The sequence below is a fragment of the Sinohyriopsis cumingii genome, chromosome 15 (genome assembly GCF_028554795.1).
Source record: "Sinohyriopsis cumingii isolate HCF-2022 chromosome 15, ASM2855479v2, whole genome shotgun sequence".
NCBI classification, from domain to species: Eukaryota; Metazoa; Mollusca; class Bivalvia; order Unionida; family Unionidae; genus Sinohyriopsis; species Sinohyriopsis cumingii.
In genome coordinates, this window is record NC_142975.1 from 122,548,428 (window position 1) to 122,565,481 (window position 17,054).

General features: G+C 33.6%; 1 protein-coding gene across 6 annotated transcripts in view; it reads right to left on the reverse strand.

Moving 5' to 3' along the window:
- Positions 1-17,054, reverse strand: part of LOC149782638 (protein broad-minded-like) — a 185,661-nt gene that overhangs the window by 162,625 nt on the left and 5,982 nt on the right. For all 6 annotated transcript variants that reach the window (XR_016414416.1, XM_089934131.1, XM_089934132.1 and 3 more), the window contains exons 2-8: positions 15,369-15,546; positions 13,216-13,371; positions 12,029-12,212; positions 8,942-9,013; positions 7,922-8,047; positions 4,533-4,608; positions 3,644-3,747 (exon numbers count right to left, since the gene is read on the reverse strand). Coding sequence is in view for 5 of the 6 variants with exons in the window: in XM_089934131.1 (XP_089790257.1) it covers positions 3,644-3,747; positions 4,533-4,608; positions 7,922-8,047; positions 8,942-9,013; positions 12,029-12,212; positions 13,216-13,371; positions 15,369-15,526 (876 nt within the window). In the remaining variant the exon portion in view is untranslated. The remainder of the gene's footprint in view (positions 1-3,643; positions 3,748-4,532; positions 4,609-7,921; positions 8,048-8,941; positions 9,014-12,028; positions 12,213-13,215; positions 13,372-15,368; positions 15,547-17,054) is intronic.

Sequence of the window (17,054 nt, forward strand, 5' to 3'; positions counted from 1 at the left end):
GTAAATATGTAACACCCTTGGTAATGGTAATTGATGTAAATATGTAACACCCTTGGTAATGGTAACTGATGTAAATATGTAACACCCTTGGTAATGGTAACTGATGTAAATATGTAACACCCTGGTAATGTAAATAAGTAAAGGGTTGGTAATGTAAAGAATTAAGGTCCTGGTAAATGATAACTGATGAAAATATATAACACCTTGGTAAATGGCAACTGATGTAAATATGTAACACTCTGGTAATGGTAACTAATGTAAACATGTAACACATTTGGTAATGATAACTGATGTAAATATGTAACACCCTTGTTAATGGTAACTGATGTATATATGTATGGCCTTGGTAATGTGATTTGGATTATTATTTTTTAACATAGCTTTAACAATTTTTCAGTCATATCGCTATAATGTCTGCAATGTGGCAGTTTATAGTGATGTCTAGCACTGAGGCATCATGCCGCAGACATGTAGCATGATGTCCCACCCAGTCACATTATTCTGACACCAGGCCAACCAGTCCTAACACTAACCTCTTAATGCTGAGCGCCTGGCGAGGCAGCTGTAAGTACCATTTTTGTAAGTCTTTGGTATGACTCGGTCAGGGATCGAACATACGACCTCCCGCATACGAGGCAGACACTCTAACCACTAGGCATCCAGAGCGGTGGCCTTGGTGATGTAAAGAATTAATGTTTTGGTAAATGGTAACTGATGTAAATATTTAGTTACCATTATCAAAATGATAATTGATGAAAATATGTAACACCCTTGGTAATGGTATTTGTTGTAAACATGTGACACTCTTGGTAATGGTAACTAATGTAAATATGTAACACTCTGGTAATGGTAACTGATGTAAATATGTAACACCCTGGTAATGGTAACTGATGTAAATATGTAACACCCTGGTAATGGTATCTGATGTAAATATGTAACACCCTGGTAATGTAAATAAGTAAAGCCTTGGTAGTGTAAAGAATTAAGGTCTTGGTAAATGGTAACTGATGTAAATATGTAACACTCTGGTAATGGTAACTAATGTAAACATGTAACACCTTTGGTAATGATAACTGATGTAAATATATAAAATCCTTGGTAATGGTAATTGATGTGAATATTTAACACCCTTGGTAATGGTAACTGATGTATATATGTAATGCCTTGTTAATGTAAAGAATTAATGTTTTGATAAATGGTAACTGATGTAAATATTTAGTTACCATTATCAAAAGGACCACTGATGAAAATACGTAACACCCTTGGTAATGATATTTGATGTAAATATGTAACATCCTTGGTAATGGTATTTGTTGTAAACATGTAACACCCTTGGTAACGGTAACTGAGATGTAAATATGTAACATCCTTGGTAATGGTAATTGATGTAAATATGTAACATCCTTGGTAAATGGTAATTGATGTAACTATTTAACACCCTTGGTAATGGTAATTGATGTAACTATTTAACACCCTTTTAATAGTAATTAATGTAAATATGTAAAACCTTTGTAACAATAACTCATGTAATTATTTAATACCCATGGAGATGGTAATTGATGTAAATATGCAAAAGTACAAAAGAGATGAATAAAGTTGGTACACATTAATTCAGCATCAGATTGAGGATTATTAGCATGTATTTGTACTTCTAGCATTTTGTATTAAAAGGAAAACATCAGTTTGGTACATGAGATCATCAGATCTCTTTGTCGTTTAAGTGCCAATCAGTTAAAAAGAGATCATTGGATCACACTGTAGTTTAAAGTACCAATCAAGTTAAACAGAGATCATCAGATCACTTTGTCATTTAAAGTACCAATCAAGTTAAACAGAGATCATCAGATCACCTTGTAGTTTAAAGTGCCAATCAATTAAACAGAGATTATCAGATTACTTTGTAGTTCAAAGTGCCAATCAGTTAAACAGAGATCATCAGATCACTTTGTAGTTTAATGTACCAATCAAGTTAAAGAGAGATCATCAGATCACTTTGTAGTTTAAAGTGTCAATCAGTTAAACAGAGATCATCAGATCACTTTGTAGTTTAAAGTGCCAGTCAGTTAAACAGAGATCATCAGATTACTTTGTAGTTCAAAGTGCCAATCAGTTAAACAGAGATCATCAGATCACTTTGTAGTTTAAAGTGCCAATCAAGTTAAACAGAGATCATCAGATTACTCTGTAGTTCAAAGTGCCAATCAGTTAAACAGAGATCATCAGATCACTTTGTAATTTAAGGTGCCAATCAAGTTAAACAGCGATCATCAGATTACTCTGTAGTTTAAAGTGCCAATCAGTTAAACAGAGATCATCAGATCACTTTGTAGTTTAAAGTGCCAGTCAGTTAAACAAAGGTCTGATAAAGCAGATTTATCTATATTGGTTAGATAACATTTATAAAATTACTGTTATAGATATGTGTGTATAGATAACATTAATAAAATTACTGTTATAGACATGTATGTATAGATAACATTAATAAAATTACTGTTATAGATATGTGTGTATAGATAACATTTATAAAATTACTGTTATGAATATGCGTGTATAGATAACATTTATAAAATTACTGTTATGGATACATGTATATAGATAACATTTATAAAATTACTGTTACAGATATGCGTGTATAGATAACATTTATAAAATTAATGTTATGGATATGTGTATATATATAACATTTATAAAATTACTATTATGGATATGTGTGTACTTTATGTTTTTCCCATTTATGAAAGTTTTCTTCTTTTTTATCTTTCCTGTAGCATTCTTATCATGTTTTAGACATAAATGTATCATAGATTTTCTATGCATGAATATTAAAAACACAGATGTAAACAATTTTTTACAAATATGAGTCATAAGCTCCGTAACATTTTTTTTTTACTATTACGAGTCATAAGCACCTTAACATATTTTATGAATTTGAGTCATAGGCTCCTTAACATATTTTATGAATTTGAGTCATAGGCTCCTTAACATATTTTATGAATTTGAGTCATAGGCTCCTTAACATATTTTATGAATTTGAGTCATAGGCTCCTTAACATATTTTATGAATTTGAGTCATAGGCTCCTTAACATATTTTATGAATTTGAGTCATAAGCACCTTAACATATTTTATGAATTTGAGTCATAGGCTCCTTAACATATTTTATGAATTTGAGTCATAGGCTCCTTAACATATTTTATGAATTTGAGTCATAGGCTCCTTAACATATTTTATGAATAAGATCAGTATGAGGACCACCATTAAGATTAGTTGTTGTTGTTGTTGTTCTAGGGTTTAACGCCATTTTTCAGCACAAGATAGGCTATACATGGTGGCCAGTATATCTGGTGGAGGAAAAACCCTGGAAAGCCCAGGGAAGAACCACTGACCCATGAGAAGCTACTGGCAGGCTTTCCCACGTACCCACGTTAGCCGAGCCTTGGACTCGAACCCATGCAGACAGAGGTGAGATGGCAGTGATCTGGAATGGTGAGCGCTTTAGACCACAAGGCCACTAGGGGCCTCTTTAAGGTTAGTATCAGGACCATTATTAAGATCAGTATGAGGATCATCCTTAAGATCAGTACCAGGTGGATTGCTTACATTTATCACTTGCATAAAAAAAATAACGGATGCATATAACTTACTAATTTTAACAATTTCATGTTTTCAGGTTTGTTGATATCCAGGCCATTTTTGATCTTCGGTATATAGGTTGTTCTGGAGTGAAACTGACTGATAAGGTGTTCAGCTGAAGAAAAAAAAACATTAATAAGATTATCAATTTATCAAAAGTAACATACTGAAAAATAAAAATCATTAATAAGTATAGTATTGTCTTCTCGTATATTAACTTATCAGAAATAACATTGTGGAACATAAAAATCATAAGTTATGTATCTATTTATTTCAAAAAACACAATGGAATATATATATATATATATATATATATATATATATATATATATATATATAGACACACATAGTCAAACCTCTCTACAGCAGCCACCTCTAGGAAAAGGCAAAAATGGCTTTTGTGAAGGTGACCTCTGGAGGAAGGATTAGCTCTCAGACTTGGTTCATGTCAACTTTATGTATGATGAACCAAACAGCATTAACTTTAACACTTTTATCAATATAATTAGCATTATTATTATTATTTCACATATATTATTACCTGTAGTAGTATGCTACAAAAATACATGTATTTAATTTAGCTATTTAGCAAAAAAGAAAATGAACAATTTAAAAAAATAAGTAACATAAAAAGGAAATTACATCCTTATTTTGGAGTTTTTGACTTGCCAATGACAAGATGTGTTATCTTCTCTCTTGTAGAGAAATAACTTTCTTCATCATGTGAGCATTTATCAGTACCCAACACTGCTTGACACTGAATGTCTCATAAAACCAATCTGACAATTTAAATACAACCCCATCATGTGGACAGACAGCATCTTAGCAATAGATCATGATGGATTTTTTTAAATAAAAAATTAAACAATTAATTTTTGCCTATATATAAAAATGTCTTACCTAGTATAGTATATATTTCACATGTCTGATGTGATGTAGAGGTGAATGCCCTAGTGATAAACTTCTGGATAAAAACCTGTAAATGAAAAGTAATGTTAAAATATTCCTTTTCTTAAATCAAGGTAATGACTCTGTTTATAATATATAATTATGTAAAGTGAAACTTACATAAAACTGAAAACTAATGATCACAAAAATTTCAGTGGTTTATTCAGGTGGTAAATTTTCAGAGGTTTAATTAGTATTCGAATTATCTTATTCAAATTAGAAACTTTACACCATGTGGTAGAGTGAACTAAAAACTGTATACCATCGTAGCTCATTTGGTATGGTGAACTAACAACTGTATACCATGGTAGCTCATTTGAAACTGTGAAATAAAAACTGTAGATGGCAGCTCATTTGGTAGAGTGAACTAAAATTGGTATACCATTGTAGCTCATTTGTTAGAGTGAACTAAAATTGGTATACCATTGTAGCTCATTTGTTAGAGTGAACTAAAATTGGTATACCATAGTAGTTCATTTGGTAGAGTGAACTAAAATTGGTATACCATAGTAGTTCATTTGGTAGAGTGAACTAAAATTGGTATACCATAGTAGCTCATTTGTTAGAGTGAACTAAAATTGGTATACCATAGTGGCTCATTTGGTAGAGTGAACTAAAATTGGTATACCATAGTGGCTCATTTGGTAGAGTGAACTAAAATTGGTATACCATAGTAACTCATTTGTTAGAGTTAACTAAAATTGGTATACCATAGTAGCTCATTTGGTAGAGTGAACTAAAATTGGTATACCATAATAGCTCATTTGGTAGAGTGAACTAAAATTGGTATACCATAGTAGCTCATTTGGTAGAGTGAACTAAAAATGGCATACCATGGTAGTTCATCAAGTGAAACCATGGTAGCTAATATTTTGAGGGAACTAAAAACAGTATACCAAGTTAGTCATGATAGCTTATTTGGCAGAGTGAACTAGAAGTTTATTTGGTAAAGTGTGTATGTGTGTGATTATGATTTTTAATGTAGCTTTAAAAAAAATTCAGTCATATCGCTACCATGTCTGCAGTGTGGCAGTTAATAGTGATGTCTAGCACTGGGGCATCATGCTGCAGACATGTAGCATAATGTCCCATCCAGTCGCATTATCCTGACACCAGGACGACCAGTCCTAACACTAACCTCTTAATGCTGAGCACCAAGTGAGGCAGAAGTTAGTACCATTTTTAAAAGCCTTTGGTATGACTCGGCTGGGGATTGAACCCACAACCTTCTGCATCTGAGGTGGCCACTCTAACCACTAGGCCACCGTAGCAGTCTATTTGGTACAGTGTTGGACTCATAATCCATGGGTCACAGGTTTAATACCTGACTACACCAGCTTGTGTTGGCTGCCTTGGCATGTCCTTGTGAAAGGCATACCACTACCTTGATAATTCATGCCCTGATAACTTACAAAACCCCTTATAATGTATCAGACGTGGATCTCATTTCTTTTACTACAAATTACCCCAAAATTGACTCTTTTTTTGTTGAACTTGAAGAATATTGTTTGTTGTATTGTTGAAAACAATAGATAAGACCTGGAAACTTTAACCAACATTATGAAATTGTCAATTTCTAATAAGTCATAATTTTTTTTACAGTTTAGTTAGGTTTAAGTGTAATGACTATATAAATGCAATGTGTCCTCTTCTATTCAAATGTAAAATGTGTCAATCTACCATAACAGCTATGTCCGCAAGCATTCCTCTATGAACCTAAAATACTGAATAAAAAGCTGACCTATGTATTATCAGATTAACTGCACTTTTTGTATCAAAATAAAAGCTGTGGAATAAAACAAAGTTAAAAGGCATGCTCATTCCAACTGGCCTTCCAAACACTCTTATAAATGTTATTGTGTATTTAATAATAATTAGGCTACCTTAAATTATCCTACTCAATCATAAATGTGATCAAAGGTAGCAAGGCAACCAAGCCAAATTAATATATTGTCAAATAGAGTGTGTGTGCGATTTGGAATTTAACATAGCTTTAACAATGTTTCAGTCATATCGCTATGATGTCTGCAGTGTGACAGTTTATAGTGATGTCTAGCACTGGGGCATCATGCTGCAGACATGTAGCATGATATCCCACCCAGTCACATTATCCTGACACCAGGCCAACCATTCCTAACACTAACCTCTTAATGCTAAGTGCCAAGCGAGGCAGCTGTTAGTACCATTTTTGTAAGTCTTTGATATGACTTGGCCAGGGATTGAACCCATGACCTCCTGCATCCAAGGCAGCCACTCTAACCATTAGGTCATCAGAGTGGTTTGTTAAATAAAGAGCTTTCTTTCACAGATGTGGATCATTGTGAAGAAGTGAGTTTCAGAAAAATCATGAATTGGCACTTAGAAATATCCTCAACAATGACAAAAGTTTCACTATTACTTGCAATGAAATCATGGAATCAATATTTTACTAACTGAAAAATACAAAAATTGAATTTTTATGTCGATGATTGTTACAAACAACAAAATGTCACTAGTTTTTTTAAAAAAGAAATCTTGTTTCATGGTGTATCAACAGGTACTCTACTTCCCTGTTTTGTACCCCGCTATAATATAATAAACAGGGAACCAGATTAATCAACAACAACAATATTTTGTATTGTAATACACAAATATTTTCTCATATTTGTGAAAGCAGTTGAAACCATTTGGAATAATGTCAACAATCTTTCAAATGTTGAGCATCTTGAAAATAAATATACAGAATAATGACCAACTTCATTAGAAAAAGCACTGTATTATTCTCAAAGCAATTATAAAGTGAGTATTTAGCCCCCCACACCCCCAGTTTTGCATCACTTCTTATTTCTCTGAGGTCCCTCTGTAACTCACACTCTAATAGTGCGGTTCATGTTTTGGGATCCAGCTGTTATCGAGGAGAGGTGTACTTAACTCCCGATCCCTCTGCATGATAAAGTCAAAAATGAATTTATCATGCCATTAAAGTCCAACCAAACAATCAGCTTGTAATCTGACTATTAGAGTATAATAATAAAAAACAAATAAGACCACTGTCATATGCAAATTGTTGACTTTTCATGCAACCACTTCAATGAAAATGTATAATGTAATTAAATTTGACAACAGTGACAACATCATATGAATAATCTGGTCTGTTATTATTTTGGCTGATTTGAAATTAAACCAGAAGTGACTTGATAATGTGAGATGGGGGTAATAATTGAAATAAAACACATTTTAAATCATGATTCTCCTAATGTGTTTCTCAGTGAGCTTTCAAAATAAAATATTTATCTTCTTGAAGTATACAAAGAAATTGACCACTAGCTGTTCATCACTTCCTGAAATATACAAAAATTTACCGCTAGCTGTTCATCAGGGTCAGACAGTATTTCAGGAAGAATCTTTTTGATGGCAGGCCATGCATCACAGCTTACAACATCAATGACAGGGATCTGGTTTAGACTATGGAGCGCCTCACGACGCATCTGTCAAAACAATTCAAAATTTATGACTTGATAGAATCAACAAAAGGCATGAACATTAATGCTTGTAGATACAAGACCCTATACTTGTAACTGTCTCTAAAGAACCTATTCAATGATTAATGCTTATTCCATTTACAAAGGCTGCAAGATATTTGACCGCAAGTTATGATATATTTTGATTATTACACTCGCAGAGGTTGTAAAATATTAGACTGCAAGCAATGATATACTTTTACTGTTAAATTCAAAGAAGTTGTAAAATAATAGACATCAAGACACTTTCAATGTGTAACACATTATTTTAGATAAGGATTATAAAGTACATAACAGCTGATGAGAGCAAGTAGGTAATTTTATCTTCTGTACAACCAATTTTACTAACGTACTTAGTATCTGTACTAATTTCGCATTGCTCCAAGAAACTGTTTGCTTACACTTCTTGAAGCTCTGTGTCATAATAGTTTCTCATACCAAATTTCATGACATGGCACATCATTCAAACTTACATAAATTATGTGTAAAATAGTAACAGGATAGCATCATGTCTGTATTACTGTCTGAAACTTTTCAACCTAAAAAAGGGGTGCTACAATTAAGTGCATATAAATAAAAAAGGCATCTAACCTCCACATGAAAATCCTTGCAAAATTGTAGTTTATTTATTTGCCCCTAATACCAAGTTAATTATCATATTAAAAAGTAAAGACACAATGCCAATGTCTGGTAATTTAATTGGTCAACATTATTTTCCTTTATCAGATGACATAGTAATGATTTGAACTGTCCTCTGTGATTATAAAAATCACTTATCTGGTCTGTGTCCAAAAGGAAATCATGCATGCCTGCTCTAGACAACACAGTCAAAGAAGTTAAAGGGAAGTAACCATTACTAACTTGTGGATCTCGACCCCTCAGCTTCTCAGCCAGCTGCTGCAGATGTTCTGGATTCATGAATATCATGCTCTCCTTCAGGGAAAAAACAATCATTGTTTACGTATCCATTACTTACATCATCTGACAGCAATGTTCAATCAAAAAAACTTTCTTTCCATTTATGTGATGAATTCGTATAAAATAAAAAAATATGTTAGAACAATATTAGTTCAACCAACCTGACATAGAGACATTTAACTTTAAATGAGAATCTCTCAATTTAAGATATGTGGTTATTTACACACTGTCATTTGTTAAAGTGATTCCGAAAGATGCCAAACATCATCAGCAGCATTATTATTATTATTAAACAATTGTGTGTATATATATATATATATATATATATATATATATATATATATATATATATATATAAGTTATCTGCAAACAAAATTATGTACATATGAAAGCTTTCTTGCAGCAACAGATAAAACTTCACACAATAGTGCCATTACCAGGCTTACAGAAAAGGTCCTTATGAGCTAACAACATGGATACATGATAAATGAATTCCATGATAGGCTCAAGAACTATTCTGGCAGAAGAATACCTAATTGTGTTCATTGGCACATACAATAGTACTAAAGAAGAATGCTTGTTGACAGGCTTGGCAGATATTACATAGTAGGGACAGTCAGTTATTGAAGGTTATGCTTTTTAAGTAGCTTATAGGATAAAATACAATATTTTGTGATTATAAAAATGTAATTCCATTGGATGTTTTATTAGATGTTAAAAGTATCTATGTGTAATAAAAATGGCATATGCCAAAGAGTTTATAATAAAAAATGACAGTGGCTGATGCTGAGAAGTTTATAATAAAAAATGGCAGTGGCAGATGCCAAGGTGGTTGTAATAAAAAATGGCAGTGGCTGATGCTGAGGTGTTTATAATAAAAAATGGCAGTGGCTGATTCCAAGGTGTTTATAAAAAAAATGGCAGCGGCTGATGCTGAGGTGTTGATAGCAAAAAATGGCAGTGGCTTATGCCATGGTGGTAATAATAAAAAAATGGCAGTGGCTGATGCTGAGGTGTTGATAACAAAAAATGGCAGTGGCAGATGCCAAGGTGGTTGTAATAAAAAATGGCAGTGGCTGATGCTGAGGTGTTTATAACAAAAAATGGCAGTTGCTTATGCCATGATGGTAATAATAAAAAATGTCAATGGCTGATGCTGAAATGCTTGTAATAAAAAATGGCAGTGGCTGATGCCATGGTGGTAATAATAAAAAATGGCAGTGGCTGATGCCATGGTGGTAATAATAAAAAATGGCAGTGGCTGATGCTGAGATGGTTGTAATAAAAAATGGTTGTGGCTGATGCCATGGTGGTAATAATACAAAATGGCAGTGGCTGATGCTGAGGTGGTAATAATAAAAAATGGCAGTGACTGATGCTGAGATGGTTGCAATAAAAAATGGCAGTGGCTGATGCCATAGTGGTAATAATGAAAAAATGGCAGTGGCTGATGCCATGGTGGTAATAATAAAAAATGGCAGTGGCTAATGCTGAGATGGTTGCAATAAAAAAAAGGCAGTTGTAGATGCTGAGGTGGTTCAGAATGTCCAGTTGAACCATTCTTTCCCAGTTAAAAATATTACATTTTTCAGTGAAAAACAGAAAGTTGTTATCTTAAGCAAAATACATATTCTAACCAGGATTGTAAGTTCTGGATGAATGATATGCACTATTTAGGCAATCATTATATATAAATACTGCCCAACTAAAAAAGCATTACAAAACTCTAGGTCCACAATGCATTCAGTAATCATCCATTTCAATATAAATAAAGTTAACTAACACCAGCCGATTAGAAAAGCTTTACAAAACAATATGTCCACACTGTATTCAGTAATCATCCATTTCAACATCGATGAAGTTAACTAACACCGGCCGATTAGAAAAGCTTTACAAAACACTATGTCCACACTGCATTCAGTAATCATCCATTTCAACATAAATAAAGTTAACTAACACCAGCCGATTAGAAAAGCTTTACAAAACAATATGTCCACACTGCATTCAGTAATCATCCATTTCAACATAGATGAAGTTAACTAACACCAGCCGATCAGAAAAGCTTTACAAAACAATATGTCCACACTGTATTCAGTAATCATCCATTTCAACATAGATGAAGTTAACTAACACCAGCCGATCAGAAAAGCTTTACAAAACAATATGTCCACACTGTATTCAGTAATCATCCATTTCAACATAAATAAAGTTAACTAACACCAGCCGATTAGAAATGCTTTACAAAACACTATGTCCGCACTGTATTCAGTAATCATCCATTTCAACATAGATGAAGTTAACTAACACCAGCCGATTAGAAAAGCTTTACAAAATTCTATGTCCACACTGCATTCAGTAATCATCCATTTCAATATAGATGAAGTTAACTAACACCAGCCAATTAGAAAAGCTTTACAAAATTCTATGTCCACACTGCATTCAGTAATCATCCATTTCAATATAGATGAAGTTAACTAACACCAGCCGATTAGAAAACAAGGTCCACACTGCATTCAGTAATCATCCATTTCAACATAGATGAAGTTAACTAACACCAGCTGATTAGAAAACAAGGTCCACACTGCATTCAGTAATCATCCATTTCAACAAAGATGAAGTTAACTAACACCAGGAGGCAATATAGTGGAAAACATCCTGATTGGCATGAATCATGGAAACCAAACCAAAAAAGATGTCACCTACATCATTTTATACTACTGGAAGCTCCATGATCAAATAAAAATGTTGTGCACAGAAAGTTTGGAACAACAAAAAAGAAAGAAAATAAGAAAGTGCACATTAAGCACATAATGGAAAACTTTGGGAAAAAGACAAATCAGTTGTTTTACTGTCTTTACCAGAATTATGTGTGCAGTCTTTTACTGAAAAAATTGTCAATTATCAGTCAAATAATATTGATGCCATCATACAATAAAGTGAAATGATTGTCTGATTTGGACATTATCATGAAATTTCATTAATTTGCAAACATTCCAGTGACAATGGAAAGATCTAAAGTGTTAAACTGACCTGGTTGTATGATGAGCATGAAGACTCCTCTTCATCACTGCCATGGAAATACTTGCCACGATCTGCGTGTGGGAATGAATTATTCCTGTGACGACCCTCCCCAAACTCTGCATCAAAATTCCTCATGAGTTCATCAACAGCCTCAAGAACATTTTTCTTAAGCTTCCGAGAGAGATCAGTGTACCTAAAGAGATAGACATTTACAGTGATTCCTTGACAAGATTGCAAAAGATGGAGGAAACATGGAGACAGAAAATACAACTACACTTGTCAATGATATAAAATCTCAGTATTGTATATCAGCTGAAATAGATAATAGATTAGGAAAAGGCAAGCACAGGGTGTACTGTAGGCAAACCTATTGTTGATCTATATTTGTATTCATTCACTATAATCAATCTTTTGTCCTTTAGTTTGTTTGTCTGTCAGCAATGTATGTCTCAAATACTATGAAATCACAAATTTCATGGTGGATTATTATTTGTATATATCATTGATCAGTCCCTTAATACCTACTAATTTAATATCCATGAATAAAGATTTTATACAGATGTTTTAATCAAAAAGGAAGGTGTCTATGTCAGCTTATATACTGGTTTAAAAATGAAACAAAACTTTTGGTGGACTGGTTTTCTATTACATGTAATACAAATACTAGTGGGCTGTTTTTTTTATTACATGTAATACAAATACTGGTGGGCTGGTTTTCTGTTATATATGATTCAAATATTAGCAGAATGGTTTTCTATTATATCAAAATAAAATTACTGGAAATCTTCCCAATTCATTTATATCTGATCTAATCTTATATCTTATACAAGATATCAAAAGATCATATATTTCTAAAAATGTAAATCACTAACAAAAGAAATAAGACTAAAATAAAAATTATACAAATCATTATATATCTTGCTGCACTTAATTTGAATCATGATATTTTTATTTGATTTAAATCTTGCAATTATCCAGCTGATTTTATCTTATAAGATGAACTATTTAAAAATAACAGGGTAGGATGAGGTGAAGAAAAAAAAAGATAAATAGCCTGTAAGGACTTCCCTCACAAAAGTACTGACAGAAAATAAGCCAGCTGGCATTGATTTAACATACTATGAACAAAAGAAGGTCATGTTTTGTTTACATTATGCTTAGGGTTTACTGTATCTATGATTAAACAAAATCCTTACGGCCTGGACTGGAGTATTCTCTTATTGATCCTACTGACTAATGTTTCCTCTCCATTTCCCTCATGTGAACCTGTTGTCTGCTTTTCTATTTCCTCCTCAATCTGTCCCCCCAGCTGCTCATCTATTTTCCTTTTTACCTGCTTGACAAACTCGTATCTAGGTAAATGAACAGATACAGTTAAAAAATGTATCATTTGTATACTGGATAATGCAGGAAAAGTTTCTTTGTAATCTTGTCAATTTATTTATTTTCATGAATTTCAGTTTTCATGTTTGCTCTTTTTTGAAAATTTACATTTTATCAGTAATTAAATTCATGGATTGGGAATGAAGTACATTTGTCTCCACAGAAGGATCCTGGAATAGGAATGATGGATGTCCAATTGATTCCACTGGAAGAACATGAAGTGGAAAAGAGGTTTAATTGTTTCCACAAAGGATCACAGAGTGGGCAAGATGTCTTATTGTTTCCATAGAAGAATCATTGTTCATTAGTCTTTAAACTCATGATTTGTAACAAGATTACTGGCAAGTTTGTGAATAGCAGCAACATTTCTTTGAAGTTGCATTTTGCTCCATACATAAAAAGGAAAGCATGATTATTTCAGTTGTTGGAATAGTGTTCAGGTGTGATTCATTTTTTAAGGTGATTTATTAAGCAATTAGCTAAGAGCAAAGCAAGCAAAATTAAATTTCAGAACTCTTGGTTGATGGAGTTTTACTTTGTAAAGCATACCAGCAAAAGGGAAGGGATTTAATTCTTTGCACATACTGCAAACAATGTATTGGCATACATTTGCATGTATGATACGTCGAAATTGGAGCACCATCTGTGTGTAACATATTCAACATACTGAATAAAATATTCAGAATACTTCTCTTTATTTTTATTCATTATCTTAATCTTGTTAAAATACTAACTATTAACTGACCCATGCTTCTAATGATTTTAGCCATGAAATAGAATTGATTGAAAGAGAAATAAATAGCACATGCACATATTTGCACAGTTGATTCGTGGCGATAAAGAGTTACAACCCATACTGGGTATATACATTTATTACTGCTGAATTACCAGTAAAGACCCCATTAAACTCAACAATATTATGCCCCACCCCCTTCCCTCAATTAAATAGTCAGTCCTAAATGTGATATGTATTCATCTCCTATAAAGACAAGCATATCTCATGATCAGACTGCAACTGATACAGTTCTGGCAATGCTAATATTACAGTCATCCAGAACAACTCAGAGAATCCAGCAAAAGTATGAACACCAAAATCATCCAGTCTCCAGTGAGTGTAGTGATGAACACTAATGACACTTGCATTTACAATTCAGTTTTGATCAGGATTCACTCAGAGAATCCAGCAGAAGTATGAACACCAGTACCATTATTTTGTAGTTTTGTAGTTTTTGTAGGGTTTAACACCATTTTTCAGCACACGATAGGCTATACATGGCGGCCAGTATTAATGGTGGAGGAAGAACCCGGGAAATCCCCGGAAAGAACCACCGACCCGCAAGAAGCTACTGGCAAGCTTTCTCACATACCCACATTGGCCCAGTACCATTGAGTTTCTAGTGAGTGAAGTGATGAACACTAATGACACTTGCTTTACCTTCAAACCCCCTAATGAACCTTACTGAATTGATATTTTAAGTATGGCTATTGCAAGATTGTGTTACAAATAATATTAAAATGGAGAAATTTTGGGCATACAGAAATTGGATTCAGGGCTTGTGGAATTAGAGTCAGGGCTTGTGAGTTTTTTAAAGTCACCATCCCTGGGCCTGTGTCAATTTGTTTTTGCACACAGAATTATGCTAAGTCACTGACAATAAATCATGCCAAGTCACTGACAATAAAATCAAGTCACTGACAGTAAAGTAATGACATCTGGTAACGAATATTAGTCCTTGGTGATTTTTAATTTGTATATTTTATGACTTGAGACAGTAAGCCCTACCTAAGCTACGTGTAAGGTTATGAAAACATTGATGAACAAAGAATATTTCTGTAGGGATTTTAATAAGTTTGTAATAGTATTACTATTATAATTACTTTATTTGTTGGTAATAAATACAATTCTTAAGACTCTAAATAATTGACCGTAACATTTTTTCTTACAGCATTCCTTATTATTGCTTACTTGTGAAAGTTTTGGTCATTTTCTTCCAGATGCAGTAAGGTCTCCTCGACCTGATCAATGGTGCCTGTTTCTCGAATGTGAGGCTCTAGACTGATAACAAAGTTCCTCAAATTCTGCACCAGGTCATCTCCTTCCAGACCCTTCATGGCCATTGTCATCTACTCGGTAAGTTTATTATCTGAAATTATTTAGAAAATGTACATGTATATTTGTGTACTAAAAGCATCTTCTGAACAAAATTGTCTTGACAGATACCCCTAAAAACTTTACAACCCAGATATTTTAAAGTCTTCTATGCAGGCTGATACATTATAGGTCTTCCATTGTAGGCTATTAATTTTTAGGCCTTCCATGTATGCTATTACTGTATAGTTCTTCCATTTAGGCTGATAATTTATAGGTCTTCCATGTAGGATCTTCCATGTAGGATATTACATAGGAAAAATACACTTAAAAACATTATAATCCAAATATTTTAAAGGTTTTATATGTAGGCTAGTAAGTTACAGGTCTTCCATTTAGGATACCCCTTTATAGGCCTTCCATGCGGGTTATTACTTTATAGGTCTTCCTTGCAGGCTATTACTTTATAGGCCTTCCATGTAGGCTGCTACATTATATGCCTTCCATGTATGCTATTACTTTATAGGCCTTCCATGTAGGCTATTACTTTATTAGCCTTCCATGTAGGATATTACTATATAAGTCTTCCATGTAGGCTATTACTTTATAGGTCTTCTATGTAGGCTACTACTTTATAGGCCTTCCATGCAGGCTATTACTTTATAGGCCTTCCATGCAGCCTATTATATTTAAGGCCTTCCATGTAGGCTACTACTTTATAAGCCTTCCATGCAGGCTATTACTTTATAGGCCTTCCATGCAGGCTATTACTTTATAGGCCTTCCATGCTGGCTATTACTTTATAGGCCTTCCATGTAGGATATTACTATATAAGTCTTCCATGTAGGCTATTACTTTATAGGTCTTCTATGTAGGCTACTACTTTATAGGCCTTCCATGCAGGCTATTACTTTAAAGGCCTTCAATGCAGCCCATTATATTTTAGGCCTTCCATGTAGGCTACTACTTTATAGGCCTTCCATGCAGGCTATTACTTTATAGGCCTTCCATGCAGGCTATTACTTTATAGGCCTTCCATGCAGGCGATTACTTTATAGGCCTTCCATGCAGCCTATTATTTTATAGGCCTTCCATGCCGGCTATTACTTTATAGGCCTTCCATGCAGGATATTACTTTATCAGACTTCCATGTAGGATATTATTATATGTCTTCCATGTAGGCTATTACTTTATAGACCTTCTTTGTAGGCTATTACTTTATAGACCTTCTTTGTAGGCTATTACTTTATAGGTCTTCCATGCAGGCAATTACTTTATAGGTCCTCCATGCAGGCTATTACTTTATTGGTCTTCTTTGTGGGCTATTACTTTATAGGCCTTCCATGTAGGCTATTACTTTATAGGTCTTCCATGCAGGCGATTACTTTATAGGCCTTCCATGCAGGCTATTACTTTATAGGCCTTCCATGCAGGCTATTACTTTATAGGCCTTCTTTGTAGACTATTATCTTACAGACCTTTGTAGGCTTACTTTATAGGTCTTCCATGCAGGCTATTACTTTATAGCTTTCCATGCAGGCTATTACTTTATAGGCCTTCCAT